Source organism: Temnothorax americanus, unplaced genomic scaffold (assembly GCF_048541705.1).
Source record: "Temnothorax americanus isolate GAGA-0224 unplaced genomic scaffold, ASM4854170v1 Scaffold8, whole genome shotgun sequence".
Lineage (NCBI taxonomy): Eukaryota > Metazoa > Arthropoda > Insecta > Hymenoptera > Formicidae > Temnothorax > Temnothorax americanus.
The window spans coordinates 1319414-1337000 of record NW_027509802.1 but is presented as its reverse complement, the minus strand read 5'-3'; the positions used below and the strand labels follow the sequence as shown (position 1 = coordinate 1337000).

Here is a 17587-nt window from a genome sequence, read left to right as displayed (position 1 = left end):
ACACACACATAATATATAATATATTAAATATATTTAATAATAACACTAACAATAAATAAATAAATAAATAAATATATATATATGTACCCATACAAACAAAATTATTTTCAAAATGTAAAATTGTTCCCGTGTATGAAATATTTTATATAATAAAGATATATGTATTTATATATATTGAGAAACAATAAACTTCGAATAAGGTATCAATATTTGATAAAGTATCAATGGACGTGTGACACGCACAAATTATCCGCTCATTCCACATTTAATGGATTCTAATGAACGCACGTTTATTGTTCCACGTGGTCAGGCGCATGTCGTCGGACCGGTCGGGCCTCGCGCACACATACGCACATACGCACACGCGCGCGCACACACTCGCAGAAATGGACGAGGAGATGTTTTATTTGAAATTGCGCGTAACGAAAGGCCATTTCATGCAATCTGTCACACAAAAGAGTTGTGTCTCGTTCGCGTTGCCTTGAAAGAGAGCTAATTACCGCGGAGGAGTAACGTATACACACATTTCCGCGCGAACGGATCGGCCGGGACTCTGGAAATATTGTATTACGTGTCCGGCGAATCAATAACCGTTACATTGCGCGTTTCAACGAGCGGCCGATGAAAACATATATATGTTAAAACGGCCCGACAATCTCATCCATTGTTGGCCGAGGATAATTTTGTAACTGGCGCCTTTCGGGCACCTTCGCGGCCGGCGCCGCCCGTAAAATTCGTGGGTAACGACCTCGATACCGCTGACAAAATCCAAATTTGACGGCACAGCTGTTTTAGTGCGAACGCGACCACTTTCCGGGGTCTCCGGGGCTTCGTCTTCTCACGCGATTGACCGCATATTTCGGATCGCGGACGGATCGGGTTCGCGGACGTTGAGATAAATTTCAGCGCGAACGGCGAAATATTACCGCGGCGCGGCGGCTAATGAAAACGGTGAATACGGACGTCGCGCGCGCGTAGAATACGAGTTAACATACTACACGTTTACGCGAGCGTTATTATACTTCTGTGGTAACTTACGATAATTCACTCGTTTACGAGGTGTAAATTAGCGTAAGTTTTACCACAAAATCCCGCGTTTACGCGAAAGAAAATCGCGTTTACGCGGTGGAGGAATTATTGTATATGTTGTTATACTGCAGAAGTGACGCTCGCGTAAACGTAGTAATAATGTTCGCGCGTTGGCCGCGTTGTCCTATCTCAAAATGTTATTTTCGCGTGAATTAACTCGGAACGAAGAAGCTTCTTCCTTCCGAGAAAGAGCAATGATCGAGACGATCCGCGAGGAATGTCCCGAGTCCCGAGACGGCATACGCATGTCCGAAATCGAGACATAATAAACTGTCTTATGTATGATATAACGTTTAAAAGATGATCCAAAAGACCGACGCCTCATATCTCGATCTTGAATAATGTAGTCTGGATCCCTTCCAAATCAGTTAAAAGTCGCGTCCGCGTGGATCGCCGGCCGTCGCTCTTAAAAGAAAAAAAAGAAAAAAAAAGGAAGAAAAGCCGCGACGCGAGAGGGAGCGAAATGCCGCGATGAAATAATATAAAATATTTCCACACGCGAGAGACGGTGGCGGCGGTCCTGGCCGGATAATTGGAGTCATCTTCCTCTCGATACGATCGTTCTTTCAATAAAAGTAATTATCGTGTCGTCCTTTTGAGATAAAAATCGATTCGGGAGGGTGGGGTGAGAGCGAGAGAAAGAGAGAGAGAGAGAGAGAGACAGAGAGCGACAGTGCCTAGATGAGGGTGGAGGAAACAAATTGGGGAGATATCTATTACGCGCCGTACAAACGACCGGTGGCGGATAATGAATTCGATTGTTTGCCGGTGGTATTATCGCCCTACTCCCCGATAATAACGGCCAATCGGGTAAAGGGAAGGGCGCCCGCTGTTACATTCGAAATATATAAATGGACCAATAACTGTTACACCGCCGTTCAGTCGGGTCCCTCGATTCACCAGTTGATAAACCGCCGGGCGCCTCTCTTTCCCCCGTGTATTTCTTTTTCTTCACACCCCGTCTCCGTCTCTCCGGGTCCGCACCGTCGTCTGGAAAATCGTGACCGGCCTGCCAGTTGCCGCAGCGGAAGGTAAGTCGCCCCGACGTGACTCACACCCCACGCCGGGGGCCACCTGACTCGATCCTCTCGATTCCTCCCTTCGCCCGCGAACCCGGCCCCGACCTAGACCTGGCCGGAAATTATCTCCCCGGCGCGCGGCGGCTCCCGGAGAAGAGAAAAGGAGCCACGTGGTCGCGTACGTCCCGAAATAATTATAACGGAAGACTTCTCTTCTGCGCGCGGAGGCGATTTATCATCGGCTCGATACCTCTCCGGCTTTCGGATTCCCTCCGCGTGAATCTTCATATCCGAAATAAACGTGCTGCTGCTTGTTAAAGCGTTCCGGCGCTCTTCGAGACGACGCGCGCTTGGTTTCGCAGAAAATTCATTTTTCTCACGAATCCCTCGCGAGGATCCAATTTAGATCCCCCAGGACATCGCGTTGACGTCATCGCGACTTTATTCGTCACTCGAAGATCGCTTGAACTGGCTTGAACGTCACTCCGACCCAATCTTTCCGTTCTGCCTGGGGTCCGCGAAAGGTTTCGCGCGGAAAGAAAAAAGAAAATTAAGGCATCGCCGCATCGCAAAGGAACGTGTGCCTCCGCGCACGTGTCGTTCCGATCCGCTTTCCCCTCTCCGTCGCTAGAGCGGCGGCTAAAGGCAACGGCTGATGCAACCGCGGCAAAATCGCGCATCTGTCGCTCTCGCTCTCCATCGCGCGCGCGGGGTACCCTTTTTTCTCTTTCAGCCGGGCCGGGCTGACACGCGAGACATCGAGAAACGGCTCGATGTGGTTGAATTAATCTCTACCCGGCCTATTCGCGCGTTAACGTATACGAGGGTGTTCCCTCGCGGCGAGCGCGCGTCTCTGAGTCAGCTCCTCTTCCCTCCTTTCGCGAGGAAAGGTATCTGGTAGTTCTCGAGCCGCGAGCGATCGAGGAGGTCTTTTGCCGAGCTATGCGGGGGACGAGCGGACGATAAAAGTTTCCTTCTGCTCAGTTAATTTGACAGGTAGAAACCCCGCCCGAACGGATTTTTTTTTTAACGCGAGACGGCGTTCGCGGACGGGCTTTGCGATGAACGAATTAATCGGGCTCGCGCTTCGGCAAAAGGGCCGCGTCGCGATAGAACGACGGCCCGCCTTGACCGCGTTAAGGAAAATCGATTCGGACCGAAGGATTGATGTTCGACTCGGGAGGATCCGTTCGGCGCGAGAGAGAGAGATCAACCATATGCTACGCGTGGAAATAATAAGCGACATCCGCGAACGTTTCTTCAGCCGCGAGATCTAATGCGAGACTTATGCGTTTCGTCGTCTATTCCCCCCTCCCCTTCCCCGACAAAATTCCATCAAATCGGCGTTGATTAATTCGATTGACGCGTTATCCGGTTTGCAAAGTCCTGTCCTTCGCTATCTCGGAGAAAATCTCGCAATTTCTCGAAGGCGTGCCCGGATAGTTCTGACGCGTGTGCCCGAATCCAGACCGTGTCCAGCGTCGTGTCGAAAATCGGGACGTGAGACGTCTTTGACAACTCTGTCTCTTTACTCTCTTTCCAGATGCGGCTGTGTCTCTCGAGTCTCGCGCACCTCCTGGTGCTCGTCGCCCTGGCCGACGTGGCCCTCGGAAGCTACTTGACGCTCTTCCTGACGAACGCGTCGTCGCGGGCGAACGCCGATCAATCCGGCACGGCGAACAGAGTGAAATACAACGCCAAGCCGGCTGTCTGGAAAAAGGTACGTTCGGCTGTATACGGCCTCTCGCGACTCCGTTTTTTAGCTCTACAAACCGTTGAGAGACTCTTTCTCCGCTTTACATTTACGAGTCCTTCTCCTTTCGTAATATATCTGAAATCTTTGATTTTTTAGAAAAACTTGAGGACAACGTGGACCAAAATTTTGCAGTACCCGCCGGATTCCATGGAAGTTGCCGTCGGGTAAATATATACATCGATATATAAAGTAACTTTAGTGCGCACACATAGACGCGGAAGTAACGTGATCGCATTCCGCTCGTGTTCATTTAGGAGCCGCGTCGAACTGCATTGCGAGGTAATTGGAAATCCGCCGCCCCAGGTCTATTGGCTAACAGGAAACGAGCCGGAAAGGCAGGTCGGTCTCGTAATTAACGCTTAGAAAGAAATCCATCGGATGATTTGTGATAGGCCGGGCCATTGTGTGAGCGACGCTCCTTGTTACACCCGTTTATCTTTCCTCTTGCAGAGTCAAGAGCTGCTCGCGGGGTCCGAGGAAGCGAGCGGCGTGTCGACACAATGGGAAGGGCTCAGTCAGGTCTCCTCCACGTACGTGATCGATTGCGTCAGAGCTGAGGATCAGGGTCTAAAATATTGTATGTCTTTGTCGAAAAATATAGTCCAAACGGCGGCGACGGCGCTCCTGGTCAATAGTAAGCGAGACGATAGACAATTATCTCACCGTTGGACCCAACGGACATTGTCCGCGGGATTGTCCGATATCATTGTATTGCCCACAGGTACGAAAGTTGTCGAGTGCAACAAGGAGAGCCAGCCCACCATCACCCTGTACCACTCCTGGCGATTGGCGCTTGAAGGGACCACGGTAATTCTTCCGTGTAGGGTCGTGGGCCAGCCGACGCCCTATCTGTTTTGGATGGACAACTCGGGCAAGACCGTAAGCCCCGCCACGCACGCGAGACACACCGTTCTACCTAGCGGCGACCTGCGGATAACGGATATCAAGTGGGAAGATATGGGTGACTTCACTTGCAAGGTGCAGTCGGGATATACGGAGAAGAGCGTGACCACGTTTCTGTATCCCGTATGTTCCGTACGTACATTAATTAATTTTCGCAACGTTACCTGATATAACTTGTATCTAACGTGTTAAAAACGTATCGATAATTGACGTCGATGAACGGACGTCGTTAACGTGATATTCTCGCGAGATACATCCAATCTGATTAATTCCTTTTTTTTTACTGCAAAATGGGGGTATGCATAAATCCTTCGTAATTTTTTGTTTCAGGAGGACACGGAAGAGTGACGAGTTCCGTGTGAAAAGGCTTGAAAAGATTCCTGCATTTCCAACGCCTTTTGCTATGAGAATGCATAAGTGACCAAAAAACTATTACACTTATTATCTGTCTATAAAAATAGAATGTAATTTAATTAGAAATATTATGTATTAGAGAAAAGTACTTATTTCTTTTTGTTACATTTACGATACCAGTGCTACTTGTCCTCGAAAGCTCGATATTTGAGCGACAGAATCGCTTTTCACGTAGAATCGACGCACAAAAAAGAAAGTCTTCTCTTGTACTCGCATCGAAGAAAGTTTGTAAACGAATTGAAAACAGTTTTAATAAATGCGACCTATACCACATCTATACTTTTGTAAGAAATGTTTACTCCCGCTATTTGCCGCAAAAGTGTTGAAATATAGATTTTCGGCGGGCTAACGTTCTTTGGTTTATCGACATCCACGCAACGTGTATCTTAAACTATTTTAATTTTATTACATATGCAATTTAATTGTATTTACATTTCGTACAAGGTTTATAATTTATAAACTTGTGATGGAATTTACAATAAGAATTCATTAATTAATTAATGCGAATTATACGTTACTTACCACTCGTGGTTGTCCGTTAACTCCAAATAAGAATTACATTCGATCAGTCCACATCGGAATAAAACGTAAGCTCTCTTTACAGCTTCCACTCCTTCTTCCCGCCTCGCAGTTTCTTATTAGTTATAACGTGAAGTATAAACAGACGGAAAACGCATACTTATTAAATCGGTTTATTAAGCATAAACAATATTTCCGATTCGAAGTTGTGTCGTCGTTTGTCAAAATGATAATAATAAAAAATGATTTATTCTAAGCGGAATCACAAGTTTGAATATTGCATCTGTTGCAAAGGCCATCAATAAATACTATTGTTCTATATAGAAATGTATTTATGACGATACAGAGTAAAGTCTAAAAATTATATGGGAAAAATAGTATGTGAAACACACGTAGTATCACGCATCCCATTATCGAGTAAAGTCACGTAACGTACGGAACATCTGTCCAAAAAGATGTTCGGAGATGCACACGGGGTAGGAGTAAGAGGAGACGGTAAGACGAGAGTGGTGAGCGTTAACGCTTTACGAGGGGGTTTAGAATCGCATCTCCATATTACGGGTACGGCTCTCTAATTAATGTAATAGTCGCATCGAAGAGTAAGTGTAAATTACTCAATTACACGTACACGCACAGTCGTGCGCACACTCTTTTTACTCATTTACCTTTAGTGGCTCGTATCGCCTTGCATATTTCGATCCACGGGTGTCCGTAGGAACTGCAAACGTCACACACGTTATTAGTCGAGCTCGAGGATGGTTTTTGTTGACTAGCTTGATGCCCGGGTGTACTCGGCGACGAGGAGCCCTCTCTTTTTGATTTGCACGTGGTCGACGAGAAACGACGAGAGAAATCGATCGTGGAGGAAGGCGGCGGGGAGGCCGGCGCGCGGGTCTTGCGCGACGGCAACGTTGCTGAATTGTACGGCAAATTCGACGTGGGTTGACCGGTGGAGGGCGATCGTTCCGACGACGGCGACGACGATTTCGTCGTCGATCGGATCGATCGGCAGGATGGTGAGGACAGGCGCAGACACCGCAGCAGGTTGAGTCAATCGTTAACCAATCCTTGAGAAACGCTCATCAGCTGCTCCTTCAGAACGCGGAAGGACGGTCGCACTTCCGGACTGTGTGCCCAGCACTTACGCATCACCTGAAATTCGAATCGGTTTATGATTCTGTACATCGTGAGACGCGCGATCGAGAACGGAAGAAAAAACGCTAATTTACCTCGTATACTTCCTTGAAACACGCCTTAGGTCGTTCCAGGATGATTCCTCGCTGCACCCGCTCGACGACTTCCGTATTCTTTAGGCGACCGTAAGGCATCTTTCCGCACGTGAATACTTCCCACATAAGTACCCCGTATGCCCACACATCCGACTTCGAGCTGAAGCGCGTGTAGTTTAGCACTTCCGGCGGCGCCCATTTAATGGGAAATTTAGTGCCACCGCTACTGGTATACTGATCATCGAGTACGTACCTGGAAATATTCGCAATCACTTAAAGCTTCAATACTCACTTATATATCTTCTAAATATCTTCTAATTTCGTAAAATGTAAGGATATAAAGGTATAAAATAAAGTGGCTTACCTAGCTAAACCAAAATCTGCAACTTTTACTACATTTTCCGATCCCACCAGACAGTTACGTGCTGCAAGATCTCTGTGTATATAGTTATGCCTCTCTAAATATGCCATTCCTTTGCAAACCTGCACGAAGAAATACAATTATCATGAAAAATTCAGAAAACCTCGGTTGTATTATCTTGACAGCCACGCGTTCTACCGTCTGCAGGACGGAATTTGCATTACCTGTATACACATATCTAACAAGAGGCCAACGTTTGCACCTAACGAGGTTTCGTGACGGCGGAGGTAGTTGAGGAGAGATCCATGTCGCATGTATTCGGTGACAATGTATATTGGCCTATCTTTACTGCAAACGCCGTATAGCTGGACTAGGTTTTGATGTTGCAGTTTTCTGGATAAACGAATAAAACTCGTTATATAATAAACGTATTTTAACTAGATCTACCGATATTACTTAGAGAACAAGTTGTACAGTTTTTTATTTAATTAGAGAACAATTCCAGTCGAGCGCTTGATTGTTCATCGAAGGGCTCGATACGGAAACTAGATTGGAGACTTACGTCATTACTTTAGCTTCTTCTATAAAGTCGTCCTCGGACATGGTTCCCTCTTTCATCATCTTCACGGCGACGTCGATGGAGCCGCGCCACTTTCCTCTCCGCACGACTCCAAATTGACCGGACCCGAGCTCCTCCAGCAAATGTAATTCCGCCGGGTCAATCTCCCATTTGTCTGTGAAAAAGTCATCCGCCGTTATGTGACGTCGTATAGACGAGAGAGACCGTTTCTATGTACTCCATGTGTGCGCGTTTTATATATTTCACACATATTGAGGAATAGGAGAAAGTTGCACATATACAAATTTTACGAACCGTGACTGAGGCCGGCGGTCGGGGGCACGGGACGATCGCAGGGGCTGGTCTTCAATCGACTGGCCAGACCGCCGCTGTTGTGTCTATGGTAATTAACCAGATCGGGAATGGAGCCGCAGCAGTGTTTTTCCGATAAATAAAATTCTCCGCGGGTATTCTGTTTGATGTGGTAATGCTTCACGTGGGGATGTGGCCTGTGGCAGAAACAGAAAATCAAAAATTATCGAAAAGCGAGGCGGCCGCTACGCCGAAGGGCGCGAGACAATTTAGGAGTTAAACCCAGTCGGCGGAAGCCACTTGTAATCGTCTCGATAGTATTAACTTACACTTTCGTGTAAAGAGAAAGCGTGTAAAGCCCTTTCGTCGAGGAGTTACGAACGACAAAACAGCCCTCCTTATCTTCTTGCTTCAGCAGCGACTCGGCGCGTTGTCTTGACATATCACCTACGTACCATCTACAACAGCAAGTGGAACCATTTTTTTTTTATCTTTATCACGCGCGAGTACCTTGCGATTTATGTGAAGTCTCTGCCAGAACTCTGTTCTGGTGGAAAAACGGTTGGCTGATAATTCGAAAAATGGGGAGAGGCAACAAGGCGTTATCAAATCCGCAAGATAACTAAATTCAATAATTTGTAGGAAAATAAGATTATATACGGCGGACTTACTCGTATTTCTGTAGGCCCAACAGCTCCTTCTCTTTAACGTAGTTGCTGGGAATATAGCCGATCGATCTGCAATTAAATGCGCGCCGTATGACTTTCTGCAAACCCGTTTTTCACCGCGCGTACACGTATTTTGCCGCATAAGTAAACAATCCAACTATTCACGAATAATCGTCGCTGATTATACAAGAGTACTACTGAGATTACTGTTTGCGCACCGTACAACCGATTATTTTTTCACGATTGAACGCCGGTTGATCGCCGCCACCGCGACGCAAGCGTGAGATAAAAAAAAAAACTACTGCAGATAAGACGTCGCGGCTCGTTCGTCGTAAAGAAGTTTCGGAAGAGTTAAATATCGCGAAGCAATTTTTAAAGCTTGTTTTGGGAGAAATTATGTACCCATTCTCGTCCTTAACTTTCCACCAGTGCTCCTGGGAATCGTCCAAGACCTCGTACTCTGCACCCTGGACTCGTAAAAATAGAGACAATTAATATTCTGCGTTCAATTCAATATGTTATATGCAATATTATATATTATAATAATTTGTAACTTTTTCTCTCTTTATAATATTTATTACTGGCGCTTCGTCTTTACCTTCTCGAGAGACAAATCGCCGCCTTCGATGGCTCGGAAAGGATACAGTGCCACCACAACTTTCGCCCGCAGCATTATCTTTTCCTGCGAGACAAAATTAATTTGCGTGGATTACGTAAAAAAAAAAAATACCAAGAACGAGGAAGTTTCCATTTCAACGGAACGTGGACTTACCTTCGCTTTGGAGGATGGCGTGCCGGGTGTACCACCTGGCATTATCGGGGTCGAGGGCGTTCCTGTAAAAAAGAAAAAAAAGAAATAAGAGCGAGCGGAAGATTTAGTATGATTTTGACGTGACATTTTGATCTCTTTATTACGCGCGAGTTCCTTCTTTTTCAAATAACGCTTTAAGCACGCCACATTTTTCACGTTTATTCGCAAAGAATCGTTCTTCACATATTATCGCGTCAAAAGATAATTGTCGCAACAAATAAGAGTTTCTAAAGATTTTGCAGCTAATAATTACTATTTTATCAAAAAAACGCGTCCGTCGTTCGACTTCACAGAAAAGAGGACCGGGACGCGTTCCTCCTCGCATGGCAACGCACGGCGGGAGCTAAGCGGAACATCTCGACCGACGAGACGGCACCACGCCGGACTGACAGCACACCAAACCGGTGGACGCGGAAGAACGTTACCACGAGAGAGCAGTCTCCACCCTGTCTAGACAAAATCAATGCGACCTCAAACCTCCTACATCCCCTCCCCGGCTACATCCTCTCTTCAGCATCACCGTCCTGCGTTTCGCACGTGCACGCTCGTCGCGTGCCCTGCAGCTGCGTGCGCGCCGCATCCACCGCTGGTGCGCGCAAATGCCGCAAATATATTACACACCCACCGAGAAATCTAGAAACTCTGCGCGCAAAATTGGTGGCTTCTAACTGAACTGTTGGCACGAAGTTCGTGTGTGGACGATCTGATATTTTATTACGAAAGCGCTCTCTCGAGCAACGAACCCTTGTACGCTGTTGCTTAAGCCGCGGTGAATCAGCCTCCCTCGTCGCGTGACATCTTGTATTTCAGAATGCTCGTTTCCTTCGAGCGGCCCTTCTTTTCTCCCTTTCTGTCCCTCCTTCTGGAGCCGAGATTTATTACCCGGGGGCAATCCCGCGGCAACGCGAGTAGAGGCTTCCGCTTGAGAGTTTCTCTTTGCGAAAAATATTTGGAGTATCTTCGCCATGCTTGGGCAGTTCTCTGCCCGTTGGAAAAAAAATTTCCCGTGCAGACGGAATGCTGCGTACCTTTTTGACCGGGGGCAAAGGTAGAATTAAGGGAAAAGGAGATTCGCTCGTTGGAGATACTCCGTGCGAGTCGGCACATGTATAATATTTTAATCCTTCAGCTTTAATTCCGCTCTACGTATTCCCGAAGTCTATTTCTCGGTTTATCACGCCCAGGATAAAGGAAATGAAATAAAGCGAATATGTGAGAGATGATGCTCCATCGAGCGACGAGATTAACCGAATAAGGAAGAGATATTTCTCGTTTAAAAAGAGCCGTTAATTTTTCGCACAATGATAGCCCTCGAATTTTGCGCGCAATTTCTCGGTGAATGGGGTAGCACAGATTCGCGGAGAAGCTTTTACAGGTGGCGACGGAAGAATCTCAAGGAGGATATCTCGGTAATGAAAGTCTCGCCGGGACACAAGGCCCCGCGACGTGAAAAGAGGGTAACAAAATCCGCCGGAGGCGACGCGCGTCTCTTCTCGGTGCATCTCCGAAAATATTCCGACTTTCGCAGAAATTCAATAAGTGGGAGAGCCTTAAAAAGGAGAGACGGTAAGGTAAACGTCACGTCTGAAATAGCGACGTCGTGATATTGAATCCGACTCTCAACATTGATTCAGATATATATATATATATATATATATATATATATATATATATAAAACGCGAAGTATTGTTAAGTGAAGAAATATCTCGGTGCAATACCACCAGCGTTTACATCGTCTCTTTTCTCCGTATATGTCTTCAGCGAGACATTGCTGCACGTATCTAAGCGAAAAAATCGTTGTAGGTTTACTTAACGTTTATCCACGAGCTGAGTCAGAGTCTCATTAATTTTGGCACGTGTTTTTCAATATAAGGAATATAAATCATATTATAACATAGAATAATACACAAAATCGCGATCAAAGCATCTATTTACTTCTTTCCAATACTGCGAAAGAATTCAACGCTGATAAGGGGACAACTCTTGACTCTTTAAATTTTATTAAATTTTTTTAATACGATATAGTACACCCCATTCATTTATATAAAGTACAGTAAACAGTAACTCTCTGTCCAGTTCGCAATAGTTAAAATATTAACGTTTAAAACTTTTTCGTGGGCGTAACTATTTATGCACACGACACAACAAAAATACATTCCATAATAATTAATCTTCCGTGTCGAAACCTTCAATTTGTACGCTATCAATATTATGGTTACAATACACGTTTTTGGATAGTATTTATCACAGAAACATTTAAAACACACTATTAATTTGCACCAAGCACATTTTATGAATGCAACTTATTTGCATAAACATAATTCATTTATTATTAATATCGGAAAAAACATTTTAAACATTAATATTTCATAAATTATTGCGCATTGAACAGAGTTACTATATATACTCTGTACCAGTGAATGGAGTGTATTGTAATATATAAAAAATTTAGCAAAATTCAAGGGTTGATTGCCCCTTGCGATATATAAATAGATCCCTAAAGTTTCGTAATAACAGTGACGTGTGGGAGGCCGCTGCTGATCTCCTTGTCGATTTCGAAGTTGTTGCCGCCGAAGTAGAGATACCGTAATTTGACAGAATCAGCGAAAGTGCCGTTATCTATCGCGCGGATATTATTGTCGGCCAGCACGATATCTTTTAGATTGGAGAGTCCTGTAAAAGTGCCGACTACAATGTGAGACAGTTTATTTTCGTCCAGTCGCAGTAGTTCCAGCTGAGACAGCTCCCGGAACGTTCCCGGCTCTAGAACGCTGATCTCGTTCCGTTGAAGATAGAGTCTCTTCAGACCGACCAAGTCACGGAGAAGCAACCTGGAGACGCTCGTTATCCGATTGTCATTTAAGTAGAGATACTGGAGCTTGTTCAATCCTCGAAAGGCACCGCTCGGTAATCCCTCTAGCCGATTGTAGCCCAAGTCGAGGATATTCAATTCGGTTAACCCGGCGAAGGAACCCGGCGCGACGCGGGAGATTTTATTGCCGTTGAGCCACATGTACAACAGTCTGGGATTGAGATTCGAGAAGGATTTCGTCTCGACTGCCTCGATATCGTTGTGACCCAGGTCCAGAATTATCAAGGTTGACAGCCCGGCGAACGAGTCCCTCGGTATCGAACCGATCTTGTTGAAGACCAACGACAAGTACCGTAGGTGTCCCAATTCCGCGAACAAGTGTTTCGACAACGATACCACATTGCTGTCTAAAAGGAGGATCTTCAAGTTGGGCAAACCGCGAAAGGATCTCCTCTTCAGCACGGATATCCGGTTTCCTTGAGACAGGAGCAAGATCGTCGCCGTCACGTTTTTAAAAGCGTCCTCTCGAATCTCCAGGAGGTCTAGGTCGCTGAAGTCCAAGCGGAACTTCTTGAAACGACGTTGCATGACTTCGACGAGGATCCCCTTATAGTGGCAGACCTTGTAACCATTGACGTTTTGGCAGGTCGGCTCTTTCACCTCCGACGAGGCCCTCGTCAAGAGAAGCAGGATAAAGACTTGCGAAAAGAGCAGAAAAAACATCGCCGAAAGAGACCGAAAGGGGCCGACGCGCCTAATCGAGTGATACGGATGCAACTGCAATTATGTGTTCTGTATCCCGTGGAGAGTTAGCGATTAGATAGCGCAGCGTGACTTTTGGCATTGATTATCGTCACTTGCCGAGATACCATCGTGACACTGCATTCTTGGAAGTAGAGTCAATTACGAAATGTCAAAGTTGAAGAAATAGGAGATGCGTAATTTTGATTCACGGACGACGATGACGACGATGCGAAGATAAATATCTCGTGTTATTAAATGCTGGACTTGACATTTTTCTCCAGCATCGACATATACCGACCAAGCAGCTTCTTCGGAGTAAATCAAAGGATGCGAATCATCACGAATTACGCAATCTTGCGCTACCCTTAATCGTACGAGCAATATGGAAGAGACCTCACTGGAGAAGCAGATCAATTGGCTGACCAAACGCGATATCGCTACGAATGATTCGCTTTATTTTCTACGTTAGCATGATCGATTTAATCATAACATCGATTATGATAACGCATGAAGATGCGATTAAAAAATTTATTTATTTCTTTCTTATGTCACACAAGAAGCATTCAACGCTGAGAAAAAGATAACCAACCCTTGACCTCTTCAATTTTTATGTTACACTACACCCCATTCACTGATAAAAGTTGTACTAACTCTGTCCAATGCGCAATAGTTTATAAAATTGTTTAAAAATTTTCCTGTCCGCGTAATTGTTTACATACACAGCAACAAAAATACATTCCATGACAATTAATCTTCGGTGTCGGAACTTTCAATTTGTACACTATCGATTATGATCACAATCTGTACATGTTTTCAAAGAATATTTATCATAGAAACATTTAAGACACATTACTAATTTGCACATTTTATGAATGCGACTTCTTTGTATATAAGCATGGTTTATTTATTATTAATATCGAAAAAAACATTTTCAACATTAATATTTCATAAATTATTGCGCATTGAACAGAGTCACTATCATCTGTATCAGTGAATGGAATTTATTGTAATATATAAAAAATTAAGTAAAATTCAAGGGTTGATTGCCTCTGATATATAAATAGATCCCTAAAGTTTCGTAATAACAGTGACGTATGGGAGGCCGCTGACCTCCTTGTCGTTTTCGAAGAAGAGATATCGCAGTTTGACGAGATCAGCGAAAGTGCCATTGTCCACCGTGTGCGGATGCCATTGTCGGACAGTCCAGCAAAAGTGCCGACTACAATGTGAGACAGTTTGTTTCCGCTCAGGTCCAGTTGTTTCAGCTGAGACAGATCCCTGAACGTATCCGGCTCGAGAGCGCTGATCTCGTTCCGCTGAAGATGGAGTCTCTCCAGACCGACCAAGTCGCGAAGGAGCGACCTGGAGACGCCTGTTATCCGATTGTCACTTAAGTAAAGATCCTCCAGCTTGTTCAATCCTCGAAAGGTACAGCTCGGCAAGTCCTCTAACCGATTGTCGTTCAAGTAGAGGCAATTCAGTTCGGTTAACCCGGCAAAGAAATCCGGCGCGACGCGAGAAATTTTATTGCTGTTGAGCCAAAAGTACAGCAGTTCGGGATTAAGATTTGAGAAAGATTCCGCTTCGATTCGATTGCTTCGATATCGTTGTGACCTAGGTCAAGCCAAATCAGGCTTGACAGCCCGGCGAACGAATCCTTCGGTATCGAATTGATCTTGTTGGAATCCAAATACAGCAACTCCAGGTGTTCCAAATCCGCGAACAAGTACCCCGATAACGGTACCACAATGCTGTCCAAGTCGAGGCTCTTCAAGTTGGACAAACCGCGGAAGGATTCTCTCTTCAGCACGGATATCAGGTTGCCCCGATTCAGATACAACTACGTCGCCGACACGCTCTTAAAGGCGTTCTCTCGAATCGTCAAAAGGTCCAGGTTGTTGAGGTCCAATAGGGACAATTGGTCGAAACGACTTTGCGTAACTTCGACGAGGACCCCCTTGTAGTGGCAAACGTTGTAACCAAAACGTTGTAACGTTGTAACGTTGCCGTTGTCCTGGCAGGTCGGCTCCTTCACCTCCGACAAGATCCTCGCCGAGAAAAACAAGATAACGACTTGCGAAAAGAGCGGAAGAAACCGCGACATGACGAGAGAGTTCGAATCGGTCGACGCGCCTAACCGAGTGACACGGACGCAACTGCAGTTACGGGTTTTATATCTCGTGGAGAGTTAGCGATTAGATAGCGCAGCGTGGCTTTTGGCATCGATTATCGTCACTTGCTGAGAAACTAGCGCGACTGCATTCTTAGAAGAGGATTCGATTATATGAAGTGTCAAAGTTGCAAATATAGGAAAAGTGTGGTTCACAGACGACGACGACGCGACAATAAACTCGTGTTATTAAATGCTGAACTTGGCGTTTCTCCCCAGAATCGACCTGTACCAGATTAAAAAAAAAAAAAAAATTATTTCGGTAGCGTCAAAACGCCTGAATTAATCGCGTCAATTAAGATGAGCGCGCAGCTGAATATCTTGCATTAAACGCGGCCCTTAACAATCGCAACTCGGCTTTTAGCAAACCGCGCGCATCACCGATGGCAGGTTATTCGCCACTGATTGTCCGTAACGAGCGGTAGAAAGTACGTAATAGTCCAGTGAGCACCCGGGACGAGTGAGGCGATCACGGAAAGTGGAGCGAAACGGTAGAAAAATAATGCTCGTTGTATAAGAACGCGAGCATCCCCGAGATGGATAATCCGTTTTGCTATACGTTTAACCCGAGGCAATTCGTATTTTTCAATAATTCCACGTTATATTTGTCATTGTACACACGTGCGTTATTAAATGTTTCCAACGTAAATAAATTCCCCCCTCAAAAAATGCAGCGTGTGTTTATCTCACGCTGCGCTGCGCTTTTACCGTCAAAGTTTAAAATCGTGTTAATTCCAAGACCTCTAAAAAATTAGGATTCGAAGATCCGCGGTTGATCTTGAATTTTCCAGCGAGTATATGAATTTTTCCGGACGAGTAATGACTCCGGAATGAACGACGAACGATCCGTGCAACGAAATACGTGCAACCCGGTCGAGAGATGCGACAAATATGTACCGCGGCGAGCGATTTTCAAGGCTAGCGGCGTCTCGCGAGCGGTGCCGAGGAACTTTCTAAGGTATTGGTGAAAACATCAGAAGAGCGATTCGCCTCTCGCTCGCGAGGTCATCGAACGACGTTACATCCCACTCGCTCACTCGCTCGCTCGGTTTCTCGATCCGCGAGCACTCCGCGGTCTCGTTCGGTCTGCGGCTAATGACAAACCCAAGTCGTTAATGTGACGAAGGCGCATAAATATCAGCCGAACGAGGGAGAAGAGAATCGAGTATTCGCGTTGCTCGTCGCGGCGGAATCTCGCGCTTTGCGTATAGCTTGACATTTTTCTCAAGAGCAAGCTTCGGCTGGCGACTTCATTTAATTGCTTCTCGGAGAGGACGATGACGCGAGCCACGGTCTGTTATCTCGCGCGAAGAAAAAAAGAAAGAAAGAAAACGCACGCGATAATAAATACGCGAGCACATAATTGCAGCTAACTACTCGCCTCGACGTGTTCCGGGTAGTCGGTTATAGCAAACTCACGATTTATTGTAACAATTTCCACGTCGTGGTCGCTTTGTCAGAGCCTTGTTCTTCTTCGACAACCTCGTTCGTCGATCGGGTTTTTATCGAGATTCGTCATGTATCTCCTCCGCTCGGAGGGGAACGCTCGTGCAACCGGTGCGCAAATACAATGACCGCGTTACAGCGGCCCGACCGACGCCGACGTGTCGACGTCTATGCAGCCGGTGAACGTCACCTGTAATGGCCAGCATTACGCCGCGCCGCCGCGGTAAGTACGCGCGCAAGTAATTGACATTTGCCCAGGTATACTCTTAATCGACTTTTAATACGTGGAAAATCGCCTTAACAGGATGTGGTGGAACGTCGAACTCCGTACGAGAAGTCGCGCTACGCGCGGAGCACTCTGTTTTACATAAGAGCCGCCTGGACTTTTTACCGAGTTCGTACGATCAAGTTTGGAACGGAGCGAGAGAAACATTTGCCTCAACCTCTCGACTCTCGGCGAGTCGAGTTCGTTGACAATTTCTTATCGCAATTCCCCGCTCTCGCGTAACCGCGACTCTGTAATTAGACCTGTACTTCGCGATCGCGGCCGCAGATTTTTTTTATTTTACTTCATTTGTTGAAGATTGTATTACTCGCGCGTCCGCGCAGGGGGTGTACGCACGCGTCTCCGCAAAACGCGCGATGAAAAATGATCCACATGTCGATCGACGTTGCGATCTTGACATTAGGCGTGGCAAGAAAGTTACACGCCGCGTCGTGGTACCGTTTCTTATGAAACCGATGGAGGTCGGTCGTGCTCGCGCGCGCTCGCTC

General features: G+C 46.0%; 3 protein-coding genes and 1 pseudogene across 10 annotated transcripts in view; 1 reads left to right on the top strand and 3 right to left on the bottom strand.

Moving 5' to 3' along the window:
* The first annotated feature begins 1726 nt into the window (after positions 1 to 1726).
* Positions 1727 to 5454, top strand: Impl2 (Ecdysone-inducible gene L2). Of its 2 annotated transcripts, none has more exons than XM_077424167.1 (7): positions 1727 to 2120; positions 3652 to 3828; positions 3961 to 4028; positions 4119 to 4203; positions 4315 to 4498; positions 4586 to 4899; positions 5098 to 5454. In XM_077424167.1, exons 2-7 carry the CDS (start codon positions 3652 to 3654, stop codon positions 5113 to 5115), a joined length of 846 nt encoding a protein of 281 aa, XP_077280293.1. In that variant the 5' UTR covers positions 1727 to 2120; the 3' UTR covers positions 5116 to 5454. The 2 variants fall into 2 exon arrangements, with proteins under 2 accessions (XP_077280293.1, XP_077280294.1); XM_077424168.1 differs by lacking the exon at positions 1727 to 2120 and adding an exon at positions 2173 to 3104.
* Positions 5455 to 5563: 109 nt separating this feature from the next.
* Positions 5564 to 17587, bottom strand: part of Btk29a (tyrosine-protein kinase Btk29A) — a 34909-nt gene continuing 22885 nt past the window's right edge. For 4 of the 7 annotated variants that reach the window (XM_077424129.1, XM_077424130.1, XM_077424131.1 and 1 more), the window contains 11 exons: positions 9602 to 9663; positions 9428 to 9511; positions 9232 to 9296; positions 8833 to 8898; positions 8491 to 8619; positions 8165 to 8358; positions 7853 to 8024; positions 7515 to 7683; positions 7294 to 7412; positions 6930 to 7182; positions 5564 to 6852 (listed from right to left, as the gene is read on the bottom strand). In XM_077424129.1, coding sequence (XP_077280255.1) covers positions 6751 to 6852; positions 6930 to 7182; positions 7294 to 7412; positions 7515 to 7683; positions 7853 to 8024; positions 8165 to 8358; positions 8491 to 8619; positions 8833 to 8898; positions 9232 to 9296; positions 9428 to 9511; positions 9602 to 9663 — 1415 coding nt within the window. In that variant the 3' untranslated portion in view covers positions 5564 to 6750. Of the gene's footprint in view, positions 6853 to 6929; positions 7183 to 7293; positions 7413 to 7514; positions 7684 to 7852; positions 8025 to 8164; positions 8359 to 8490; positions 8620 to 8832; positions 8899 to 9231; positions 9297 to 9427; positions 9512 to 9601; positions 9664 to 9893; positions 10223 to 10383; positions 11161 to 14307; positions 14397 to 17587 lie in introns of those variants that run through there. The other 3 variants (XM_077424134.1, XM_077424133.1, XM_077424135.1) reach the window with 3 other exon arrangements.
* On the bottom strand, positions 11321 to 13572 carry LOC143907388 (uncharacterized). The gene has a single exon (XM_077424163.1). It carries the CDS (start codon positions 13174 to 13176, stop codon positions 12139 to 12141), a length of 1038 nt encoding a protein of 345 aa, XP_077280289.1. The 5' UTR covers positions 13177 to 13572; the 3' UTR covers positions 11321 to 12138.
* LOC143907389 (uncharacterized) lies at positions 13712 to 16898 on the bottom strand (annotated as a pseudogene).